Consider the following 17,706-nt stretch of genomic DNA (forward strand, 5'->3'; position numbering starts at 1 on the left):
TTGATATCAAATTTTGCAAAATTGTGTAACTACAACTTTTGTGGTGTTCCATTCCTTCTCATTCCATATCTTTGAAATCATTTAAATACCTTATATTGAGCCTGATATCCTACACTCAAGTTACTATGTATTTGTTGGAAGGGGCCTCTCTCTCTCTCTCTCTCTCACACACACACACACACACACACAACTTTCTAGTACCTGATTTATCTACTTAGCAAAAGAAAGCATAGAACAAGCCAGGTAGTTATATAGGAGGTGAGTAAATTTGGTTTTTTTTGCCCAAAATTTAATAACATTTTTCTTTCAATCTTAGTTAATTCTATAAATCTGACAGGAAATTGAACTAAGCTTCATCAACAGTCTTTTTGGCAACCATTTAAATTGTCATGTTCCACTTTTGAAATGTTACAGTAATTATTGCAATAATAAAAACAGATAAATTTGATTTATACCTGACACAGCCTAAATATACATTTATGTTTATAGTAACTCAATCCTTATAATAACACAACAAAATAACAGTGTTTGTTCTATTTATTTCATCCAGGTTTCATAAATATGAAAACTGAATTCAATCTCAAAAACATGCCAAAGTTACACAGCCAAAGCTATCCAAACCAAGAATTGATTCCAAGCAGTTTGATTAGAGCATTTATAAATTTATAATGTTATTCACAATTCTATGCTATCTTAATATCTGTAATAAAAATTAATGTTCTTATGTTAATTTATATTTCTGGAATATATATATATATATATACACATATATATTCGTTATTATTATTTCTCCATGTTAGATTTTGTGGGTTTTTTAAAGATATTATTTATTTATTCATGAGAGATACAGACAGGCAGACAGACAGAGGGAGAAGCAGGGTCCCTGCAGGGAGTCCAATGTGGGCCTCAATCCCAGGACCCTAGGATCATGCCCTGAGCCAAAGGCAGACCCTCAACAACTGAGCCACCCAGGTCTTCTAGATTTTGTAGAAGACCCTAGATTTTGTATTCTTGTTGCTAGTATCATATTTAGGATAATTATAATTATTTTATATTAAAAGTTATAAAAGAGTGACATTTTTGGTGCCATTATTATCTGTTTTTCATAAAAGTTATTTTATTTTTTATTTTTTGTTTTGTTTTCTAAATAAATTTTTTTTATTGGTGTTCAATTTGTCAACATACAGAATAACACCCAGTGCTCATCCCGTCAAGTGCCCACCTCAGTGCCCACCACCCAGTCACCCCCACCCCCCGCCCACCTCCCCTAGTTCGTTTCCCAGAGTTAGGAGTCTTTCATGTTCTGTCTCCCTTTCTGGTATTTCCCACTTGTTTTTTCTCCTTTCCCCTTTATTCCCTTTCACTCTTTTTTATAAAAGTTATTTTAGATTGATAATATGATTTTTGAATTTTCTGCCTGTTTTATTCTTCAAAATAATTTAAATAGTTGCCTCTATTCCTCAAATATTTAATAGGTGACATTTGTAAACCACTTGTGATTAGAGGCTTTCTTTGAATTTTGGTGAAATTTCTTTGAAATTTCCATATATAATTAGTTAATGCATTTTTATAAATTTTACAATTTTCAAAATGGATATTTTCACACAAAATCGAATGTATTATTCTGGACTTAGTATCTGAGTTTATATCCGTGATGTAGCCACTAATTTCTTAAAATTATATGTTTTTGAAGACTCAGTTGATTATATTTTTAATGTGTGGCTATTTTACTTTTAATTTTACTTTATCTTCACAGTAATAATTAGTTTCAAGTTCTTATGTATTTAATTTTTAATTAGATATGATGTAATTCACATGGTGTACAAGTCTATGAGTTTTGACAAATATATGGAGTCATATAAATGTCTATGCCTTTACATACAAAAAGTCATATGTACACCATAACTCCCTCTTTAAAATATTTGGATCTTAAAAAACTTCCACTATAGTTTTTTTATTAGAGTTCAAATTGCCAACATATAGCATAATACCAAGTGCTCATCCTGCTAAGTGCCCCCCTCAGTGCCCATTACCCAGTCACCTCAATCCCCCGCCCACCTCCCTTTCCAATATCCCTTGGTTTTTTCCCCAGAGTTAAGTGTCTCTCATGATTTGTCACCCTCACTGATATTTTCACTCATTTTCTATCCCTTCTCCTTTATTCAATTCCACTATTTTTTACATTCCACAAATGAATGAGAGCATATAATGTTTGTCCTTCACCACTTGACTTATTTCACTCAGCATAATACCCTCCAGTTCCATCCACATTGAAGCAAATGGTGGGAATTTGTTATTTATAATGGCTGAGTAATATTCCATTGTATACATAAACCACATCTTCTTTATCCATTCATCTTTCCTTGGACACTGAGGCTCCTTCCACAGTTTGGCTATTGTGGACATTGCTGCTATAAACATTGAGGTGCAGGTGTTCTGGGATTTCACTGCATTTGTATCTCTGGGGTAAATCCCCAGCAGTGCAATCGATGGGTCATAGGGCAGATGTATTTTTAGCTCTTTGAGAAACTTCCACACAGTTTCCAGAGTGGCTGAACGAGTTCACGTTGCCACACACAGTGCAGGAGGGTTCCCCTTTGTCCACATCCTCTCCAACATTTGTGGTTTCCTGTCTTGTTAAATTTCCCCATTCTCACTGGTGTGAGGTGGTATCTCATTGTGGTTTTGATTTGTATTTCCCTGATGGCAAGTGATGCAGAGCATTTTCTCATGTGCTTGTTGGCCATGTCTATGTCTTCCTCTGTGAGATTTCTGTTCATGTCTTTTGCCCATTTCATGATTGGATTCTTTGTTTCTTTGCTGTTGAGTTGAATAAGTTCTTGATAGATCTTGGAAACTAGCCCTTTATCTGATAAGTCATTTGCAAATATCTTCTCCCATTCTGTAGATTGTCTTTGAGTTTTGTTGACTGTATCCTTTGCTGTGCAAAAGCTTCTTATCTTGATGAAGTCCCAATAGTTCATTTTTGCTTTTCTTTCCTTTGCCTTCGTAAATGCATATTGCAAAAAGTTGTGGCCAAGTTCAAAAAGGGTGTTTCCTCTGTTCTTCTCTAGGATTTTGATGGAATCTTGTCTCACATTTAGATCTTTCATCTATTTAGAGTTTATCTTTGTGTAGGGTGTAAGCGAATGGTCTAGTTCATTCTTCTGCATGTGGATGTCCAATTTTCCTAGCACCATTTATTGAAGAGACTATCTTTTTCCAGTGGATACTCTTTCCTGCTTTGTCAAATAATAGTTGACATAGAGTTGAGGGCCCATTTATGGATTCACTATTCTGTTCCATTGATCAACGTGTCTGTTTTTGTGCCAGTACCACACTGTTTTGATGACCACAGTTTTGTAGTACAAACTGAAATCTGGCATTGTGATGCCCCCAGCTCTGGTTTTCCTTTTTAATATTGCCCTGGCTTTCGGGGTCTTTTCTGATTCCACACAAATCTTAAGATGGTTTGTTCCAACTCTTTGAAAAAAGTCCATGGTATTTTGATAGGGATTGCATTAAATGTGTACATTGCCAAGGGTAGCATTGACATTTTCACAACATTAATTCTTCTAATCCCTGAGCATGGAAAATTTTTCCATCTCTTTGTGTCTTCCTCCATTTCCTTCAGAAGTGTTCTGCAGTTTTTAGGGTATACATTCTTTACCTCTTTGATTAGGTATACTTCTAGGTGTGTTATGATTTTGGGTGTAATTGTAAATGGGATTGACTCCTTAATCTCTCTTTTTCAGTATCATTCTTAGTATATAGAAATGCCACTGATTTCTGGCATTGATTTGTTACTGACACACGGCTGAATTGTTGTATGAGTCCTACAATAACTGGGATGCAATTTTAGGTTTTCTATATTAGGTATCATGTCATCTGTGAAGAGGGAGAGTTTGACTTCTTCTCTGCCAATTTGAACGCCTTTTATTTCTTTTGTTGCATGATTCCTGCGGCTAGGACTTCTATTTTTTAATTTTTTAAAAGTTTTTTAATAATAAATTTATTTTTTATTGGTGTTCAATTTGCCAACATACAGAATAATACCCAGTGCTCATTCCGTCATATGCCCCCCTCAGTGCCTGTCACCTATTCACCCCCACACCCGCCCTCCACCCCTCCCACCACCACTAGATCGTTTCCCAGAGTTAGGAGTCTTCATGTCTCCCTTTTTGATATTTCCAACCCATTTCTTCTCCCTTCCCTTCTATTCCCTTTCACTATTATTTATATTCCCCAAATGAATGAGACCATATAATATTGTCCTTCTCCACTTGACTTATTTCACTCAGCATAATACCCTCCAGTTCCATCCATGTTGAAGCACATGGTAGGTATTTGTCATTTCTAATGGCTGAGTAATATTTCATTGTATACATAAACCACATCTTCTTGATACGTTCATCTTTCGATGGACACCGAGGCTCCTTCCACAGTTTGGCTATTGTGGACATTGCTGCTATAAACATCGGGGTGCAGGTGTCCTGGCGTTTCATTGCATCTGCATCTTTGGGGTAAATCCCCAGCAGTGCAATTGCTGATTCGTAGGGCAGGTTTATTTTTAACTCTTTGAGGAACTTCCACACTGTTTTCCACAGTGGCTCTACAGTTCACATTCCCTCCAACAGTGTAAGAGGGTTCCCTTTTCTCCGCATCCTCTCCAAAATTTGTGGTTTCCTGCCTTGTTAATTTCCCCCATTCTCACTGGTGTGAGGTGGTATTTTATTTCAGGTTGTACTAAAAAGCTGTGGTCATCAAGACTGTGTGGTACTGGCACAAAAACAGACGCATAGATCAATGGAATACAATAGACAATCCATAAGTGGACCCTCAACTTTATGGTGAATAATATTCGACAAAGGTGGAAAGACTATCCACTGAAATAAAGACAGTCTCTTCACTAAATGGTGCTGAGAAATTGGACATCCACATGCAGAAGAATGAAACTAGACCGCTCTCTTGCATCATACACAAAGATAAACTCAAAATGGATGAAAGATCTAAATGTGAGACAAGATTCCATCAAAATCCTAGAGGAGAACACAGGCAACACCCTTTTTGAACTCGGCCACAGTAACTTCTTGCAAGATACATCCACGAAGGCAAAAGAAACAAAAGCTAAAATGAACTATTGGGACTTCGTCAAGATAAGAAGCTTTTGCTGTGCAAAAGATACCATCAATAAAACTCAAAGACAACCTACAGAATGGGAGAAGATATATGCAAATGATGTATCAGATAAAGGGCTAGTTTCCAAGATCTTTAAATAACTTATTAAACTCAACAGCAAAGAAACAAACAATCCAATTATGAAATGGGCAAAAGACATGAACAGAAATCTCACAGAGGAAGACATTGACATGGCCAACAAGCACATGAGAAAATGCTCTGCATCACTTGCCATCAGGGAAATACTAATCAAAACCACAATGAGATACCACCTCACACCACTGAGAAGTGGGAAATTTAACAAGTCAGGAAACCACAAATGTTGGAGAGGATATGGAGAAAGGGGAACTCTCTTGCACTGTTGGTGGGAATGTGAACTGGTGCAGCCACTCTGGAAACTGTGTGGAGGTTCCTCAAAGAATGAAAAATAGACCTGCCCTAGGACCCAGCAATTGCACTGCTGAGGATTTACCCCAAAGATGCAGATGCAATGAAACACCGGGACACCTGCACCTGATATTTATACCAGCAATGTCCACAGTAGCCAAACTGTTGAAGGAGCCTCAGTGTCCATTGAAAGATGAATGGATAAAGAAGATGTGGTTTATGTATACAATGGGATATTACTCAGCTATTAGAAATGACAAATATCCACCATTTTCTTCGACGTCGATGGAACTAGAGGTTATTATGCTGAGTGAAATAAGTCAATCGGAGAAGGACAAACATTATATGGTCTCATTCATTTGGGGTATATAAATATAGTGAAAGGGAAATAAGGGGAAAGGAGAAAAAATGAGTGGAAATATCAGAATGGGCAACAGAACATGAAAGGCTCTTAACTCTGGAAAACGAACTAGGGGTGGTGGAAGGGGAGGTGGGCCGGGGTGGGGGTCTCTGGGGGACTGGCTTGAGGGAGGCACTTGATGGGATGAGCCCTGGGTGTTATTCTATATGTTGTCAAATATAACACCAATAGAAAATAAATTTATAAAAAATATTGAAATCACCACGAAAATATGGAGGTTAAATAATCTGCTACTAAATAATGGTATCAAATTCAAAATAAAAAAATACTTGAATATAAATGAATAGAAAAACACAACAGCCCATTGCCTTTGGGATGTAGCAAAACTCTTCTCTTTTCCAAGTTGTTTTTTTTTAATATTTTATTGATTTAGGAGAGAGAGAGAGAGAGAGCGAGCAAAACAGAGGGGAGGAGCAGAGAGAGAGAGGAAGAAGAAGACTCCCCTCTGAGCAGAGAGCCTGGCATGAGACTTGATCCCAGGACCATGAGATCATGACCTGAGCCAAAGGCAGATGCTTAACTGAGCTACCTATGTTCCCCTCTAACTGGGAAGTTAGTGAAATAAGGCCTATCTCAAAAACCAAGAAGAAAAATCTTAAAATAAACAACTTAGCCTTACAAAAAAGGAGCCTAGAAAAAGAAAAGCAAACAAAGCCCAAAACCAGTAGAGGGGCATAATAAAGATGAGAGCTGAAATGAACATATTAGAAACAAAACAATAGAACAAATCAATTAAATTAGGAGGTCATTCTTTGAAAGACCTACAAAATTGATAAACTCTTAGCCAGACTCATTAGAAGCAAAAAGAAAGAAAGAGAGATACAACAGAAATAAATCAGACATGAAAGAGGAGAAATTATAACCAACACCACACCAATACAAAGGATTATAAAAGGATAGTATGAAAAATTATATACCAACAAATTAGAAAATGTAACAGAAATGGATAAATTCCTAGGAACATACATCCTCCCAAAATTAAATAAGGAGGAAATAGAATATTTGAACAGCACTGAAATACCATCAATGAAATAGAATCAGTGATGAAGCTCTTCCCAGCTAACAGAAATCCAGAGCCAGATGACTTTAAAGGTGAAGTTTACCAGGCACCTGGGAGGCTGAGTCAGTAAAGTGTCTGACTCTTGCTGTAGGCTCTGGTCAAGATCTCAGGGTCATGAGATTGAGCCCCATAATGGGTTCCACACTCAATGAGGAGTCTGCTTGAGATTCTGTCTGTCCCTCTCCCTTTACTCCTTCCCCAGCTCGTAGTCTCTCTCTCTCTCAAAATCAATCAATCAATCTTAAGTTGAATCCTACCAAACATATAAGGAAGAGTTAATACCTATTGCTCTCACACTATTCCAAAAAAAAAAAAGAAAAAGAAAGAGAGAAAGAAAGAGAGAGAGAGAGAGAGAGAGAATAAGGAGAGTTTCAATTTGTTCTGAGTCCAGCATTACTCAGATACCAACCTAGGTAAAACATGACAAAAATAAAGAGAAATAGTGGCCAATATCTCTGAAGATCATAGATGCCAAAAGTTTCTAGATAAAGGTGGTCAATATTTGCAAATCAATAAGTGTGTCACATTAACCAACAAGAGAAAGATTAAAAACTATTATGATCATTTCCATTGATGTGGAAAAAGCATTTTACAAACTATAATATCTATTCAGGATAACAACCCCCAATAAAGTAATTTAGAGGGAACATGCCTCAACATAATAAAAGCCATATATGAAAAGCCCACAGCTTATATACTACTTAATAGTGAAGAACTGAGAACTTTTCCCTTACGGTCAGGAAAGTAAAGAAGTCCACTCTCACCACTTTATTCAGCATAGTACTGGAAGTCTAAGCCATAGCAATCTGACAACAAAAAGAAATAAAAGGCATATAAATAAAAGGAAGAAGGGAAATTTCACTATTTGCAGATGACATGAGACTATTTGTGGAAAACTCTAAAGATTCCACCATAAAAACTACTAGAACTGACAAACTCAGTAAGGTCTTAGGATACAAAATCAACATGCAGAAACCTGTTGCATTTCTATGTGCTAGTACTGAAGTAACAGACAAATTGAGAAAACTATCCCATTTACAATAGCTCCAAAAATAACAAAATGCCTAAAAATAAACTTAACCAAAGAGGTTGACAATCATTTAGTCCTTGGGCTTCAGAGGCTGCATCAGTGAAAGACAAGAGAACTGTATCAATTCCTCATACAATACTTTTGAAATTAAGTGGAATAGATATACACAACATAAGAAACATATTTTATGATATGGGAAAGGCTAAGGCCATATTTAACCTGGCATCTATTTCACAGACAAGATTTTATTGATGATGGTGAAATTTGAGATTACTTTTAATATTGGTTAAGACTTCCAGTTAATAAAATAAAAGACTTCCAGCTAATAATAAGAAAACATTTTTCAAAGACATGAGGAGAAAACTCGAACAGTGCAACAGAGATACCTATTACCTTTACGTTGTTGTTGTTGTTGGGACTCTTAATTGCACTCTTCTTCAAAGTCCCAGAAGGAATTGATCAAAAGTAAACCTCATGAACTCCCATAATGGGCGTAGTGAAACCAGGGTGATGTCACTCTCCTGTCTATCTTTAAAAGGTCAACCACAGCCACATTCCATTACCCAGATGGATAAGGGCTGCAGCGTCATCTGATGCTGAGTTCAATCATATACAAAGAGCTACAGGAGCAAAAGGGTAATTACTGTTTCTGACCTGTTCTCCTTTTGATATGTGCTGTAAGTTCTTTTTTTAAAGGTTTTATTTATTTATTCATGAGAGGCACACACACACACACACAGAGAGAGAGAGAGAGAGAGAGAGAGAGAGGGGTGGGGGGAGAGAGGGAGAGGCAGAGACACAGGCAGAGGGAGAAGCAAGGCCCTATGCAGGGAGCCCAATGCTGAACTCAATCCTGGGATTCCAGGATCATGCCGGGGGCTGAAGGCAGGCGTGAAACCGCTGAGCCACCCGGGGATCCCAATGCTGTAAATTCTTGACCATATTTCCTCAATTTTTCGCTGTCATCTATTTTTATGAAGAAAAGCAAAGATGATTTTTTAAATTCAAGAATAATTAACACAAAACGTTATATTAGTTCCAGTTGTATAATATATTTGTCAATTCTATACATTTCTCTGTGCTCATCAAGATAAGTGTATTCTTAATCACCTTTTTTTGGATTGAATCTTTCATGTAACAATAACTTTCTGTAATATATTAGGAAATGGGTTTTTATTCCCATTATGTGTTTACAAAAGAATACACGTTCCTTCTATATTATTGGATGATGTATTTGTTTTCTTGTGTCTGTAATTTTACAAAAGAAATGAGACTGATTTTATTTTGGGTGGGAGTGATTTCTGATAGTTAGAAAACTTAAACAAATGTCTCAATTATCTTTATGTTTCTTACATGAAACTGGCAGTGAGGAGCTATACCCAAATTGTATACAGTGGAGGGAAGATAGTGTTCTAGAGAGCTAAGGCAGCATTACGAGCTCTGGGCCCCAACATCTGAATTGAGACCCAAGTCCTCCCTCCAGGTAATTTAGGTGATGCTAAGCAAATGACCTGGGAATGTGAATTATTTAATTTGTAAAGGAGAAAATAAGATGTGTAAGATAACTCTTGAGGAAGATAAACTATGGTAAAGCAATAGAACAGTTCCTGGCATGCTGTCAGCTTCAAATAAAGATTTCATGTTATTCTACCATTACTAAGTCCCCAAAGTAAGTAGTGCAGTATTCTATGTATAGTAAACTCAAGAAATTGGATACAGAAAAATAAGAATGAGCAGTGAGGTCAATTACCTTATAAGGTGCAGACAGCATTCTCTGTCTGGTGTGCCAGTGGGCTGTTCAGTGCAGCTTGATCACAGTCATTCTCATTTCCAAAATTTCAATAATGATTTGTTTCATTTTGGCCAAAATATTGACTCAGAAAGCATGTATGTTTTTCTTTGGGGCTGTTTTAACTTTGCACAGGGGCTAGGGGTTTCATCTACCAGTAGGTGTGGAATTTGACAGGTGATAATTTTTAATGCAATGTGTACCAGATTTGTTGGATATTTATATAAGGCATCAAATTAATCTCCAGTGTTGTCTACTGCTTTAGCACCCCAGAACTAGGGGCTCCTAATGCACTGAATGTGATTAGTCTCTGGAATCATTACAAGAGCATCGAATGTCTTGAAAGTTGGAGATATTCCTGAAATATCCCTATATCACAATCATTTCTAAACTCTTCCTAGAGAGAAGAGCCAATATTTCTTTTCATGTTGGTAAGGAATTTTAAAATTTAACACTTAACATGTCAGAAACCAAAAAATTTCAAAGCTATTAAAGGTTTGCATTTTCATAAGAGAAAATGTAATAGAAGTTATTACTGATTCTTTTCAGAAAGGACAGATATGTTTTACTTCTATTGTTCTTTCTTCTTTATTTTGAGCTGTTTTAAAATTCTACTTTAAATCACACACACACATACACACAATATTTTTGTCTGAGCAGACAGACTGTGACCTCCTTCAGTGTAACCAATTTCAATTTTATTTTACTGGTCTTTAGCATTTAACACAGATGTTGGCTTTGATTAGCCAGATAAAGGAGGGGGATGGAATTGGAGTCAGAAACAACTCAGTGTTGCTCAGTTTTTCTCTCTGCATCTCAGTTTCCATGAAAGATTGGTTGCTACAGACAATAAAGTTGATGATGCTTGTGAAGACAACTAAAGACTTCCTTTGTAAATGACAATGATCTTCTAAGTGCTAGATCTTCCTCCTTAAATTTAGAATAAAGAGTAGGAGCTTTAAGTAAGTGAAGTTGTAAAAATTATCAAATCCAAATTCTTTTTTTAAACATTTTATTTATTCATAAGAGACACAGAGAGCGGCAGAAACAGGCAGAGGGAGAAGCAGGCTCCTCATAGGGAGCCCGATGTGGAACTCGATCCCCAGATCTGGGAGCACTCCCTGAGCCAAAGGCAGAGAGGCTCAACCGCTGACCTACCCAGGTGTCCGTCGAAACCAAATTCTTACGTGTATGAATACATATTAAAACTGGCAAACAGGAGTAATTCATCTTATATCACAAAACGAAAATGGTAACAGTCGTCTCTTACAGAGAATCTGCACACTAATTATCGTAGGTCTTACCTCTTTAACAATTTATGTACTTACTCATCTGTATTTGATCATTTCTAAGCACTTTTATTATTTTATATAATTTAATCTTGAACATACTTGAGATTTAACCTTATTATCCTCTTTTTATGTAAAGTGGACAAAAGAATGGTGGGTAGAGGATAATCTGGACCCACAGTCATGGCCCAGACTCAAACTATGGACTCTTAAATTAATGTCCCTAAGATATCTAAGGGCCTGGCCATTGGTGAAGACCCCATCTGTTCCTGTGGCTGCATGGCCTACTCCACACAACTACAGGGCATCACAATCTGCCTGATTGTTCAGACAGAGGACATTGGAACTTTGGGTATGAAAATTCCCCAAATTCTGTTTCAGTTATTTTATAAACCTTCTTATATAGAATATATCTCTAAAAGTTTTTAAATTTCAGTTGGATTTTTAAACCAGAGAGGTTGATTCCATTTTGACTTCCATAACAGAACTCTCTAGAAATTAGGGGTTTTATTTATTTATTTTTTTATGATTTTATTTATTTATTCATGAGAGACATAGAGAAAACAGCAGAGACATAAGCAGAGGGAGAAGGACACGATACAGGACACGATCCCAGGACCCCAGTATCACAACCTGAGCCAAAGGCAGAAGCTCAACCACTGAGCTACCCAGGCACACTGTTCTCTCTCTCTCTCTCAAATGATTTACTTTTTGTGTTTTCAAAGAGTAGTGATTCTGCAAATTTCCATACTCACCGATAAATCACACTATCATTAGGAAATCTCAAAACCTTGGTCTGTGGAAATCTTATTATAAGTTATCAATATTCTTTCAAAATGCTTTCATTTGAATATGCTTGACACACAGTGTTTCATTAGTTTTCAGTTTACAGCATAGTGATTCACAAGGTTGAAAGTTATTATATGCTCACAATGAGTGTAGCTACCATCTGTCATGAAACCACACTATCAGTGTGACAGAGAGTGGGTCAAAATTGGTGAAGGGGAGGGGATACCGGCCCCCAAGTATGGAATAATAAGTCACAGGAATAAAAAGGAGAGCATAAGTATTATAGTCAATGATATTGTAATAGCAAAATAATAAGACAGATGGTAGCTATAGTTGTGATGAACATAACAGTGTATATACTTCTTGTGGAAAAATGTCAACCATATTAACATTTTTCTAAAATTGATAATAAAACAAATAAAAATGAAAGAAGGAAAAAAATCAAAAATCAAAAATACAGTGTCATGGACTATATTCTTTATGCTGTGGCTTTTATTCCTGTGACTTACTTATTCCATAAATGCAAGACAGTATCTCCCATTCTTCTTCACCCATTTAGTCATTGCTCCACCACTTTCTTCTCTCACAACAAGCACTTACTTCTCTGTATTTATGGAACCAATTCTGCTTTCTGTTTATTCATTCATTTCTTTTTTTTAATAATAAATTTATTTTTTATTGGTGTTCGATTTGCCAACATACAGAATAACACCCAGTGCTCATCCCGTCAAGTGCCCCCCTCAGTGCTCGTCACCCATTTACCCCCATCCCCCGCCCTCCTCCACTTCCACCACCCCTAGTTTGTTTCCCAGAGTTAGGAGTCTTCATGTTCTGTCTCCTTTTCTGATATTTCCAACCCATTTCTTCTCCCTTCCCTTCTATTCCCTTTCGCTATTATTTATATTCCCCAAATGAATGAGACCATATAATGTTTGTCCTTCTCCACTTGACTTATTTCACTCAGCATAATACCCTCTAGTTCCATCCACATTGAAGCAAATGGTGGGTATTTGTCATTTCTAATGGCTGAGTAATATTCCATTGTATACAGAGACCACATCTTCTTTATCCATTCATCTTTCGATGGACACTGAGGCTCCTTCCACAGTTTGGCTATTGTGGACATTGCTGCTATAAACATCGAGGTGCAGGTGTCCCTGCGATTCATTGCATCTGTATCTTTGGGGTAAATCCCCAACAGTGCAAATGCTGGGTCGTAGGGCAGGTCTATTTTTATTTTTTTATTTTTATTTTTTTATTGGTGTTCAATTTACTAACATACAGAATAACCCCCAGTGCCCGTCACCCATTCACTCCCACCCCCCGCCCTCCTCCCCTTCCAACACCCCTAGTTCGTTTCCCAGAGTTAGCAGTCTTTACGTTCTGTCTCCCTTTCTGATATTTCCCACACATTTCTTCCCCCTTCCCTTATATTCCCTTTCACTATTATTTATATTCCCCAAATGAATGAGAACATATAATGTTTGTCCTTCTCCGACTGACTTACTTCACTCAGCATAATACCCTGCAGTTCCATCCACGTTGAAGCAAATGGTGGGTATTTGTCGTTTCTAATGGCTGAGTAATATTCCATTGTATACATAAACCACATCTTCTTTATCCATTCATCTTTCGTTGGACACCGAGGCTCCTTCCGCAGTTTGGCTATCGTGGCCATTGCTGCTATAAACATCAGGGTGCAGGTGTCCCGGCGTTTCACTGCATCTGTATCTTTGGGGTAAATCCCCAGCAGTGCAATTGCTGAGTCGTAGGGCAGGTCTATTTTTAACTCTTTGAGGAACCTCCACACAGTTTTCCAGAGTGGCTGCACCAGTTCACATTCCCACCAACAGTGCAAGAGGGTTCCCTTTTCTCCACATCCTCTCCAACATTTGTGGTTTCCTGCCTTGTTAATTTTCCTCATTCTTACTGGTGTGAGGTGGTATCTCATTGTGGTTTTGATTTGTATTTCCCTGATGGCCAGTGATGCGGAGCATTTTCTCATGTGCGTGTTGGCCATGTCTATGTCTTCCTCTGTGAGATTTCTGTTCGTGTCTTTTGCCCATTTCATAATTGGATTGTTTGTTTCTTTGCTGTTGAGTTTAATAAGTTCTTTATAGATCTTGGAAATTAGCCTTTTATCTGATACGTCATTTGCAAATATCTTCTCCCATTCTGTAGGTTGTCTTTGAGTTTTGTTGACTGTATCCTTTGCTGTGCAAAAGCTTCTTATCTTGATGAAGTCCCAATAGTTCATTTTTTCTTTTGTTTCTTTTGCCTTCGTGGATGTATCTTGTAAGAAGTTACTGTGGCCGAGTTCAAAAAGGGTGTTGCCTGTGTTCTCCTCTAGGATTCTGATGGAATCTTGTCTCACATTTAGATCTTTCATCCATTTTGAGTTTATCTTTGTGTATGGTGCAAGAGAGTGGTCTAGTTTCATTCTTCTGCATGTGGATGTCCAATTTTCCCAGCACCATTTATTGAAGAGACTGTCTTTCTTCCAGTGGATAGTCTTTCCTTCTTTATCAAATATTAGTTGACCATAAAGTTGAGGGTCCACTTCTGGATTCTCTATTCTGTTTCATTGATCTATGTGTCTGTTTTTGTGCCAGTACCACTGGGAGCCTTTCCCCTAAGATCAGGAACAAGACAGGGACGTCCACTCTCACCACTGCTATTCAACATAGTACTGGAAGTCCTATCCTCAGCGATCAGACAACAAAAGGACATTAAAGGCATTCAAATTGGCAAAGAAGAAGTCAAACTCTCCCTCGTTGCCGATGACATGATACTGTATGTAGAAAACCCCAAAGCCTCCACCCCAAGATTGCTAGAACTCATACAGCAATTTGGCAGTGTGGCAGGATACAAAATCAATGCCCAGAAGTCAGTGGCATGTCTAGACACTAACAATGAGACTGAAGAAAGAGAAATTAAGGAGTCAATCCCATTTACAATTGCATCCAAAAGCATAAGATACCTAGGAAGAAACCTAACCAAAGAGGTAAAGGATCTATACCCTAAAAACTACAGAAAACTTCTGAAAGAAATTGAGGAAGACACAAAGAGATGGAAAAATATTCCATGCTCATGGAATGGCAGAATTAATATTGTGAAAATGTTGATGCTACCCAGGGCAATTTACACGTTTAATGCAATCCCTATCAAAATACCATGGACTTTCTTCAGAGAGTTAGAACAAATTATTTTAAGATTTTTGTGGAATCAGAAAAGACTCCGAATAGCCAGGGGAATTTTAAAAAAGAAAACCATAGCTGGGGGCATCACAATGCCAGATTTCAGGTTGTACTACAAAGGTGTGATCATCAAGACAGTGTTCATTCATTTGTTTTTACATTCCATATATGGAGGTGGGGTCTGTGGTATTTGTCTTTCTCAGTCTGACTTACTTCACTTAGCTTAATACCATATAGGTCCATCCACATTGTCACGAAGGGCACAATATTATGGATTTTATGGCTTCATAATATTCCACTGTCTGTGTGCAATACACACACACACACACACACTCCCCTTCCCCATTCATCTATGGATGGACAGTTAGGTTCTTTCCATATCTTGACTATTGTGAATAATACTACCTGAAGCATAGGAATGCATATTCAATGGAATATTCCCTGGACATTAAAAAGAATGAAACCTTGCCATTTGCAATGGCATGGATGGAGCTAGAGAGTATACTGGTAAACAAAATAAGTCAATCAGAGAAAGACAAATGCCATATTGTTTCAATTATATGTGGAATTTAATAAGCAAAACAAAGAAGCAAAATGAGAGAGAAACAACTATAGAGAAAAAACTGATGGCTACCAAAGGAAGATCAAAGGGGGATGGTTTAGACAGTTGATGGGACTCAAGGAGTGCACATGTTGTGATAAGGACCGGTGTTATACAGAGTTGTTGAATCACTATATTGTGCACCTGGAACAATTATTACACAAGATGTTTTATTTAAGCTGGATATTAAATTAAAACTTTAAAAAATTATAGCGATATTTGAAAAAAATAAAATAATTATAGTTGTGCATTATGCTTTTGAATTACTGTTTTTACTTTCTTTTGGTAAATGCATACCCAGTAGTGGAATTATGAAGGTATGGATATATTTTTAAATATTTATTTATTTATTTTAGAGAGAGACACAGAAAATGGGGGGGGGGCGGACAGCAGAGGGAGAGGGAGAAAGAGAAGCTCAAGCATACCCCTTGCAAAATGTAGGGTCCAATCCGGGTATTGATCTCATGACCCTGTGATCATGACCTGATCAAGAGTAGGAGGCTTAACTGACTGAGCCACTCAGGCACCCTTAAGGTACTAATACTTTTGATTAACAGTGTGAGTTTCTACATTTCTAGTAAATTTGTTCTATTATGGGTAGTTCACAATCCTACAATGTACAGGAAATTCCCCTTATTAGCACACTGGGTTACTATGTGTAAAGACATGCAAACGCACAGAAGCTCAGTAAACATTTATTTCAGGTAGTCATATTCCACGAGTGATCTATTAACTCCATAGTTCTTCTTGGTGAACCAGGTAAAATATAATGGAGAACATCATGTGGGTGACCAACTATACTGAACGATCAGATTTTGAACTAGTGGGACTCTTCAGTCAATCCAAGCACCCAACTCTCCTCTGTGTGGTCATTTTCGTGGTTTTCCTGATGGCCCTCTCTGGAAACACCATCCTGATCCTTCTGATACACTGTGATGCTCACCTCCACACCCCCATGTACTTTTTTATCACCCAGTTGTCTCTCATGGACGTGATGTACATTTCTGTTACTGTGCCCAAGATGCTCATGGACCAGGTCATGGGTGTGAATAAGATCTCAGTCCCTGAATGCGGGATGCAGATGTTTCTCTACTTAACTCTAGTAGGCTCAGAATTCTTCCTTCTGGCTGCCATGGCCTATGACCGCTATGTGGCCATCTGCCATCCACTCCGTTATCCTATCCTCATGAACCATAGAGTGTGTCTTCTCTTGGTGTCTTCCTCCTGGATTTTGGGATCTGTGGATGGATTTATGCTGACTCCCGTCACCATGACCTTCCCCTTCTGCAGATCCCGGGAGATTCACCATTTCTTCTGTGAGGTTCCTGCTGTAATGAAGCTCTCCTGCTCAGACACTTCCCTCTATGAGACACTCATGTACCTGTGCTGTGTCCTCATGCTTCTCATCCCTGTGACAGTCATTTCAAGCTCCTATTCTTTCATCCTCTTCACCATCCACAGGATGAACTCAGCAGAGGGACGGAAGAAGGCTTTTGCCACTTGTTCTTCCCACATGATGGTGGTCATCCTCTTCTACGGTGCTGCCGTCTACACCTACATGCTCCCCACCTCCTATCACACCCCTGAGAAGGACATGATTGTATCTGTCTTTTACACCATACTCACTCCTGTTCTAAATCCTTTAATTTATAGTCTTAGAAATAAGGATGTCACAAGGGCTCTTAAAAAAATGTTGAATGTGGTATCTGTCTTACAGGAACCTATAAAATAGGAAATATTTGTACTTTTTTTTTTTCTTCACTCTACAAATTACAACTTTAAGATCCCATGTCAATGTTTTTCCTCAGATTCTCACACCATGGCTGTGTTATCATCTTTCATGCCTTTTGGAGGAATGTTTCCTTGTACTGGGAAACTCTTAATTTTTACACTTCTGCATTCAAAATATTGGTACAATTGTATTCTATCCATGTTACATTTTTCAGAAGTTTATAATTGTACTGT

At 37.7% G+C, this 17,706-nt stretch overlaps 1 protein-coding gene across 1 annotated transcript; it reads left to right on the forward strand.

Annotated features, from left to right (window-relative positions):
- The first annotated feature begins 16,510 nt into the window (after positions 1-16,510).
- Positions 16,511-17,473, forward strand: LOC140609567 (olfactory receptor 2T29-like). Its single transcript, XM_072784774.1, has one exon. The coding sequence runs from the start codon at positions 16,511-16,513 to the stop codon at positions 17,471-17,473; it is 963 nt and encodes a 320-aa protein (XP_072640875.1).
- Positions 17,474-17,706: the final 233 nt, after the last annotated feature.

Source organism: Canis lupus, chromosome 18, assembly GCF_048164855.1.
Source record: "Canis lupus baileyi chromosome 18, mCanLup2.hap1, whole genome shotgun sequence".
Classification (NCBI taxonomy): domain Eukaryota; kingdom Metazoa; phylum Chordata; class Mammalia; order Carnivora; family Canidae; genus Canis; species Canis lupus.